The sequence below is a fragment of the Limulus polyphemus genome, unplaced genomic scaffold, assembly GCF_000517525.1.
Source record: "Limulus polyphemus unplaced genomic scaffold, Limulus_polyphemus-2.1.2 Scaffold23, whole genome shotgun sequence".
Lineage (NCBI taxonomy): Eukaryota > Metazoa > Arthropoda > Merostomata > Xiphosura > Limulidae > Limulus > Limulus polyphemus.
The window spans coordinates 268,720-277,669 of record NW_013665633.1 but is presented as its reverse complement, the minus strand read 5'-3'; the positions used below and the strand labels follow the sequence as shown (position 1 = coordinate 277,669).

At 31.4% G+C, this 8,950-nt stretch overlaps 1 protein-coding gene across 3 annotated transcripts in view; it reads right to left on the bottom strand.

The window, feature by feature from the left end:
* Nucleotides 1-8,950, bottom strand: part of LOC111085605 — a 56,896-nt gene that overhangs the window by 21,438 nt on the left and 26,508 nt on the right. For all 3 annotated transcript variants that reach the window (XM_022384985.1, XM_022385001.1, XM_022384994.1), the window contains 3 exons: nucleotides 4,994-5,076; nucleotides 3,465-3,563; nucleotides 978-1,100 (listed from right to left, as the gene is read on the bottom strand). In XM_022384985.1, the coding sequence (XP_022240693.1) occupies nucleotides 978-1,100; nucleotides 3,465-3,563; nucleotides 4,994-5,076 (305 nt within the window). The remainder of the gene's footprint in view (nucleotides 1-977; nucleotides 1,101-3,464; nucleotides 3,564-4,993; nucleotides 5,077-8,950) is intronic.

Here is an 8,950-nt window from a genome sequence, read left to right as displayed (position 1 = left end):
ATCTAGTCTTACACTGCTAAATTAGGGACGGCTAGCGACAGATAGTCCTCGTGTAGCTTTGACGCAAAATCCATAAAAAACAAACAAATAAACTCTTTTAGAGCTGTAGAACACAGTTGTCGCTTGTGTCGAGCGAAAATTCTAAAACAAACATATGTTTATTATATTTTAATTGTGTTTATATAAGCATTAATTCTGTTAAACGTTTCTTACCTTTCTCACTAACCATAAAAATGAATATAATGACTTCAAGACACGATATACAACATAAAGTTTAAATAGGAATGATTCAATCATAATATCAGTATATTTGTTTCCTTGTTTTGTCGAATTTCGTGCAAAGCTAACAGAGGGATTTCTGCTCTACATGTCCCTAATTTTGAAATGGTATCTACAGAGAATGGGTAGCTATTCAAAATCACCCATTGGAAACACCTGAGCTTTTCTTGTCAGACAGACTTATAGAAAGTGGTCTTAATGGGCATGTAGCTACACGGAAACCTCCACTGAGAAGAGTTAACCAAACCAAAAGGTTTAACTTGGTATCCGACTACAAACAGTAGAATGAGCAAAGCTGGAAGAGTGTGCTTTTTACGAACAAACTAACTCTTCTACCAAAGTACTTCTGTAGTCCTTGTTCAGGAAGTATTACATAGCTATTACTGAAACAGAATTAATGGGAATATGAACAAAATTAAAGGACAATATACCAATGCGTTATCTCTTAGCTACCTATATGCTCCAGTGTTATTTGAAGCTGTAGATATTTATGTACGTATGTATGTTTTATCCGCGTCTTAACATGCATTAGTGCGTGCCCTTATAACTCCCAAAACGTGTCAATACTTTAAATCAAATTAAAGAACAATGTGTCACGTGAGTTTAAGATTACTAAAGTCCTATATCACACAGGGCAACATTAACATAAACGTAAGTCTCTAGATGAAATACATCATTTGGTATATCTTCATACTTACATTAAAGGGGAAGTTGATGGCACCAATTGTAAAACAGACTAGATAGTAGAAAATGGCAAAATTTTTATTTATCATTTCCATACTTAGTTGTGCCCCCTGTCTTACTTCTGAGAGGATATTGGTCTGTAAATAAAGAAATAATAAGATATAAGGAATTGATGAAATGAAACACTGAACAAGTTCGAACAATACATATTAATTAATGTTTTTACAAGCAAATATATATATATTGCTAAGCAATTTCATCTAGTCATATGCTTCTGTTATGTTCTTTGTCCGTTGTAAATAGCCCTTTGTGTAATTTTACGCGAAATAATGAAACAAACTAACCTTTTTCGCCAAAGCACTTTTGTACACCTTCTTCTAGAGTATAACAGAGGTCTTATGAAACCGAATTAATGCGTATATGAACAAAATTAAAGTAGAATAAATAACTGTTTGTTTTAGAATGTTCGCCCAAAGCTACGCAGTGGGCTATATTCGCATAGCAATCCCTAATTTTAGGCTGATAGACCAGAGGTAAGACATTTAGGGACCGGCACTCACCACCAACTACTCTTTTTTGACCAAATATTGGGATTTAAATGTCACTCTGAAAGCACACCCACAGCCCATAGTGCGGAACGAGCTTTTGCGGCAACGAGACACGAACCATTAATGAGTGGATTCAGAGTCCAGGCATTATAACCCACTCGGCCACCCCACGTCATGATGGCAAATAAAATCGTATCAAATATTCAAGTTTGATCTTTATAATTACTTTAATTCAAATTTGAAAACAAAAGTTGAAAGTACTTTAATAACGTTTTGATCCACGCAACATTAAATGTATTAATAAAAACTACCAATTGTTTCTGTTTTTGCGGAAGGTTTGGGTTGTTTTACTTAGTGTTAAACGTTACTAAAGTTTCTCGCTGACCATAGAAGTGAAGATAATGACTTCAAGACTCGTTAAAGAACATACATTTTAAATAGGATTGATTCATACATAATATCAGTGTATTTGATTGTTTTGTTGAATTTTGCGCAAAGCTAACCGAGGGATTTATGCTCTAGACGTCCCTAATTTTTATTCTTAATAATATACAGAGAAGGTAGCTATTCCAAATCACCCATTGCAAACTATTGAGCTTTTCTTGTCAGACAGAATAGTAGGATTTAATGGTCACTCTTATAACACACTCATGGTCCCAAAATGAGTAGCACGAGTTTTGTTTTTGATGGAATGGAATGTGCACCATGAGACTTTATATCCGTAGTTCAGTACGTTAACTACTAGGCTGCACTCAGTGTGTCATTTAAATTCAAATTATTTTGATAATTTGTTAGTTATTATTAAAATAAAATAATTCTGATGTTTTTCAATGAAAATTTAGAAATTCACTGAGGCTATTGAAATATAAACTTATCATGACTGTTAGAACGGGAAAAGTCTTGTGTTTTTCGAGTTTCAGAGTCAGAGAAAAGTTTGTGGTACTGTTTACAGTAGAAAATTAGTGAAGATTTTTATGTTACTGTGTTTCGAGTTTAAAATCTAATGATTCCAACATAGGCGCTCAAAGGTATCAATAGATCAGGATTCGCACAGGTTCTTAAAGCTCATATAATCATTTTACCTTGAGATAATTTTTATAACAATTTATAATACGAATTTTAAGCAGAATTTGAGTATAAATCTTATGTATTCCATTTACGTTTCATTCAAGTTAAATTTACAACCATATTTACATCAACTTTCATACTCACATTTTATTGATAAAACCTATGGTATTCAGTATCATTAAAATACATATATATATATTCGCATGGTTTTCGATAACGCAAAGAAGATCTCAGTAATGATTTATTTATACATGGGTCTCAAAATAAATAAATAGGACTTTTAAATTGTTTTCTGACATTTATAATTTAGTTATTATAGAATCTTCGTACTGCTTGAAGAAAGATTATACGAATTGTTATGATAAATTTTGGTTGATTTGTTTGGTTTGATTAATGACAATATTTTAACGATAACATGTGAGTTATGAACTAATTGAGATGCTTGATTTATTAAATGTTCTTTCTTTAACACAGTACACCTTTTAATTGTTCTTTCTTTAACACAGTACACCTTTTAAATGTTCCCTGTGTTAAAGAAAGAACAATTAAAAGGTGTACTGTGTTAAAGAAAACACCTTTTAAATGTTCTTTCTTCAACACAGTACACCTTTTACATGTTCTTTCTTTAACACCTTTTAAGAAACCTAAAACGTCCTAAAACATTATTTATCTATATAGTTGTGCATTTATTTCATATAAGAATTTTAACAAACTAGTTTCATTTTGCTTATGTTTTTTTATAATAACTTGAAAATCCGTACAAGATGGATCCCCGGTTATTTTGCCAAATAATTTTTGAAGTCTCTTCCTTTAAAGTGGTTGATAAAATTGATAAGATGATAAAGCGTCGCTATAGCAGACTAATATTTGATAAGATGTGCACACCTGCAGCCTGAATCCATAGTATCCAATACCTGCACAACTGCTAAGGTTGATGAGAATGGTCATAAGTATCCACATAAGCAATAAAGCCTTGGATTTCGTCTGAAACAAAATTATTAAAAAATTAAAGAATGCATTGTGATACTACTAAAAAAATAAATAGATAAAAACATATAATAATGATAACACTTATATTGAAACATAGTAATTTTCTACAATGCCAAAATAAGAATACCAGCAAACGATTGTTACCATTGTTGCTGAAACAACCAATCATTTTAGTGTTACGTCTTACATTACAAGCTATGAGCTACATGAAAATAATGTTTTTCGAACACCTGGTAAGCAATAATTCTGTTTAGCCTATGGTGAATGATTTCAGAGCTGTGTGAAAAAGGAAAAAATATATTATTTTGGTCTTTTCACTTGGAGCAAGCCGATCACACAGAAATTTATAAGGTTCCTTCAATAATAAACGCGAAAAGAAAGTAGACTTTGCCGAAGAAATGTTTCTCACCTATCATTACAGACATAATAAAGGCCAATCGTTTTGAGTATTGTGGTAATTTTTTTAATCCAATAACAAAAAGTATCACTTGCCTCTGTACGAAACAGAAGAAAATATTTTTATATACCAGTTTTAGCCACTCGCACCACTATACAGTAGTGTGTTGTTTGTAAGTCAGTCAGTAGACATTAAAATGACGTCACATAAGGGACGCTTAACGTTGCAATTGTACTGTCGTGACGTCAGTAAAACGTGTGTTTGCCATGAATCACGAGAAGAATTATACACTCTGTAGGCTACAACACAGCATGGTATATGAACTTCAAAATCAAGAATAAAAAAACATTTGTTCCTCTTGATTTTGGTTGGATTAACTCTTTAAACAGAACACTTTTGGGGACACTGCAGAAATACATCTAGTATTATATTATATTTGTATTATAGCTAAAATTATTTCACCCAGATATTGAATATAAATATTTGTAGGAATAAAGCTTTATTTGAATAAACTTGCTAAATTTATATTTATATATGTATAAAAATATTATGTAAAGTATCAGGGAAAGGGAAAATATATTTCCTTAAAACAAACGGAACTCATATATATTTTTTAGAAATTTGTTAAAATAAAATCTACAGTCAGGGTTGTTTTTACGTTCATCGGACAGAAGATGGCGCTAAGAGGTGAAAGCAATGTGAAAAGTATATGCTCTCACTGGTCTTCTAACAAACAAATGATTTATTTTTTGTTTCGTTATAAATAACATATGGAGCAACTGCTGCGTTTACGAATTCCAAATAGAGCATGGTACGCAAAAACCTTTCTTAATGTATTAAAACTGTCCAGTGTTCTTCGATTTGGCTATATTTTTTATTCCATTTTTGATAAACTTAAAAGGAGACACTATATTTTGATATATAAACTTTCGGTGAATATTACATATAAAATTAATAAATTAATACAGTTTCAGTAAACAAAAAAAAATATTAAAGAGCATAATTTTATATTAAAAATGTTACTTACGTAACTGCCAAGAAGCAATAGTATAGCACTCAGAAGCCACAAGCTATAAAGAGTAAAAGATGCGATAATAATGCCATTGTCCACTAAAAAATAAAAATAAAAACATATCAGATAAGAACAATATAAAAATATATCTTATTACACATAATTTTGAGTTGTTGACTAGGTAAAAGCTAATATGTTAATATTTTCTAGAAAAATTATTCAACTCTCAAAGATTTGTAAAGAAAATTTGTATCAGTTTGTAAAGAAAAATTTCTCCAAGTTAGGCTTAAATTTGCCTTATTCTAACATTTTTCGTAGATTCAAAAAATTGCATAGAGATTAGATAAATACATTTGGTAATGTCCAGTTACTAATAGAAGGACTTTATTGTTTTTCTCTCATTTCTTTTTTACTTGACTTTAAAAAGGTGTAATCGTATATACATCGTGCGTGAACAGAGCTTTAAACTAATCATTGCCACTTACATCCACCAGGATATTATAGTGGCTACATGAAAGAAAAATTAATAATCTAACTTATTATTTGAAGATCAACGTTACATCGTGATTGTTTTTGTAATTTCCATTATATACAATTTAACACGTTTACAGATAAATTAAACGATTTTGATAAATCAAGGTTTTAGAAATTATGGAAACCCCTATGTTTAACAGATCTGCTTAACGAATTTGATCCTACGAAATGCTGTACGAATATTTATTTTGTCTGTCAAAAGAATTTAAGAAGAGGAATATACAGTTTTGTAAATATTATATTATATAACTTTAAAGAACTGTACATGATTCTAATATATATATATAAGTGTTCAGGCCCGGCATGACCAGGTGGTTAGGACCATCGAATCCCCGTCCCACCACATATGCTCACCCTTTCAGCCGTGGGAGTGTTATAATGTGACGGTCAATCCCACTATTCGTTGGTAAAAGACTAGCCCAAATTATGGCGGTGGGTCATGATGACTAGCTGCCTTCCCTCTAGTCTTACACTATTAAATTAGGGACGGTTAGAGCAGATAGCCCTCGTGTAGCTTTGCGCGAAATCCATAACAAACAAACTAGAAAGGCAAATACATGACTTTAAGGCTTTGAAATGCCCGAAAAAGAATAGCAAAACTAAAATAGTAATAGGCGAAACCCCGAGATCAGATGGGTTTGCTGTAGAAGTCTTTAAATGTAATTGTAATAGTTAACTTGCACCTTACTATTACATCTCAAAACCAGCTATGTTATAGGTGTATCATTTATAATAAGGGTGAAAAGCGTTATTTGTGTGCTAAAAATACATTTCAACTAATCTTAAAACAATACCTATAACAATTATAAGTACTGCACTTAAAGAGGTGTCTGCTTATATTGATGAACGTGTAAACCCGATTTGAAATACTTTCAATCGTGAATATTAAACGTTATTTTTGATTATCAGTCATACCGAAAAAACAACAACATACACCTAATTTTATCATTTTGAAAGTTGTTATTCAAATACACAATCTGTTTGATGAAGATGAAGATACGTGAAATTGGATCGAAACGTCACCTAAATCACCACTTTATCACGCAGTTTGTTGTTACCCAATAACTATATATTTCAAACATTTAAAGTCAATAAATAAAATACTAACTTTACTCTGTTAAAATGACTCTGGTAAAGCTTTCCATTCTATCTCGTGACGTTAGTTACCAAAAAATTGAAGAACTTCCCAAAAGTTTAACCAGTTCAACAACTGGTCTCTACTTTCTAACATAGTATCTTATGTAATGAAACATATTCTTGTTGTTTATTTATTTTACAAAATAGAATAATGTTAAAAGTGAGACTCATGATAGATGATTTTGTTATTTGTTAAAGTTATAATTGGAAATAATTAAGACAGAGGAATGACATAATTACAGAAACCATGTAGCATCAAAATCTGTCTTTGACTGTCACGCTTATAACGTTTCCTCAGATGAAAATGTGGAACATTTTCAAAGGTATATCGAATCTCAAACCTTGGACCGTCCCATCTGGAATCCAATACGATAATAACCAGGCACGTATGTAAAACGTTATTATCGTGAGTCCTAAACAATAAGTTTGTTGTTGTTTTTATTATTGTTAGTGCGATAAAGTACTAAATATCAAAAGTCATTTATAAGCAGAACCTTTATTACTTTCTTGTTTAAGACAGTAATACAAGTTTCAAGGTTGACATAGATGTTTATGAAGTATTTCTTACTTCTATTTTTGTATAAGTTTTACACAAACAAAACTACAAACTATTATTTTTGGCGAAATCTCATTAGAAGAGCATATTATTCCATTTCATTCGGTACTTACAGCGTTTTTAATACTGCTTAAAAACAGCATACGACGATGTTAGTCATTTAAAACGTTATTTATTAGAAAATTAAACTGACTTTTTACTGTGTAATACATATTCACGTTAATGAGTTTGGTTACATTGATAATAATTGACAATACAATAGATCTTGGAACTGAGATACTAATTGTTTTTTGTTGTATTTTTAATTTATAAAATGCAGTGTTTAATAGTGGTCTCTCTTAAAGTATGTTATTAATTTTTATGTATGCACATATTAAACATTCGTATTCCAAGTAAAATGTTCAGCCTATGTCACATGTCGTTTATACTAAAAATTGAATGCTTTCGAGGGTGTAATAAACAATCCATCAGAAACATGTTTTTATATTCTAAGTAACAATGTTCAGCCTATTGAATGTCACATGTCGTCTGTAATAGAAATTAAGTGATTGTTGCGATGAAACAGACCATTCACTAGACATGTTTGCATTCTATATAACAATGTTCAGCCTATTGAATGTCACATGCCATCTGTAATATAAATTAAATGTTTGTTGCAATGAAACAGACCATTCACTAGACATGTTTGTATTCTATATAACAATGTTCAGTATATTGAATGTCACAGTCCAATCTGTAATATAAATTAAATGTTCGTCGCGGTGAAACAGACCATTCACTAGACATGTTTGTATTCTATATAACACGGTTCAGCCTATTGAATGTCACATGACGTCTTTAATATAAATTAAATGTTCGTTGCGGTGAAACAGACCATTCATTAAAAATGTTTGTATTCCACGTAACAATGTTCGGTTTGTTGGATGGCACATAACGTCTATATAACAGAAACTGGGTGATTATTGAGGTGAAAGAAACATTTTATCACCAAAAAGCTACGAGTCGTTGTCCTAACCGTATAACTTGATTCTTTATATCATTGGAAATTGGGTACATTAGGTTTTCCGGCAGTCTCGTTACTCCAAATAAAGTGAACCATAAACAGTTTCTGCCATGGTGTAAACTTGTAGCAGTTTCTGCCATAGTGTAAACTTGAAACAGTTTCTGCCATAGTGTAAACTTAAAACAGTTTCTGCCATAGTGTAAACTTGAAACAGTTTCTGCCATAGTGTAAACTTGTAGCAGTTTCTGCCATAGTGTAAACTTGAAACAGTTTCTGCCATAGTGTAAACTTGAAACAGTTTCTGCCATGGCGTAAAGTTGCAACTATTTTCTCTGTGAATAAATAAAATTCAAGCTACTTTTTGATAGAATAATAATTGCCTCCAGAACACTGTGAGGGAAAAAACATGCACACTATGAACATACATCATCAGCGATGAAAAACTTTCTGTTGTCACATGGTTCCCCTGGTGGCTCAGCAGTAAGGCTTATAACTTTAAAAATCAGGTTTTCATACCCACGATGCGCAGAGTACAGATATCCCAATATATGACTTTGCACTTAACAACAAGCAAACAAACAGACCTGTCTAATTATTACGTCATATGCATTTAATAGCTTCTGATTAAATTGTACAGATATCCCAATATATGACTTTGCACTTAACAACAAGCAAACAAACAGACCTGTCTAATTATTACGTCATATGCATTTAATAGCTTCTGATTAAATTGTACAGATAT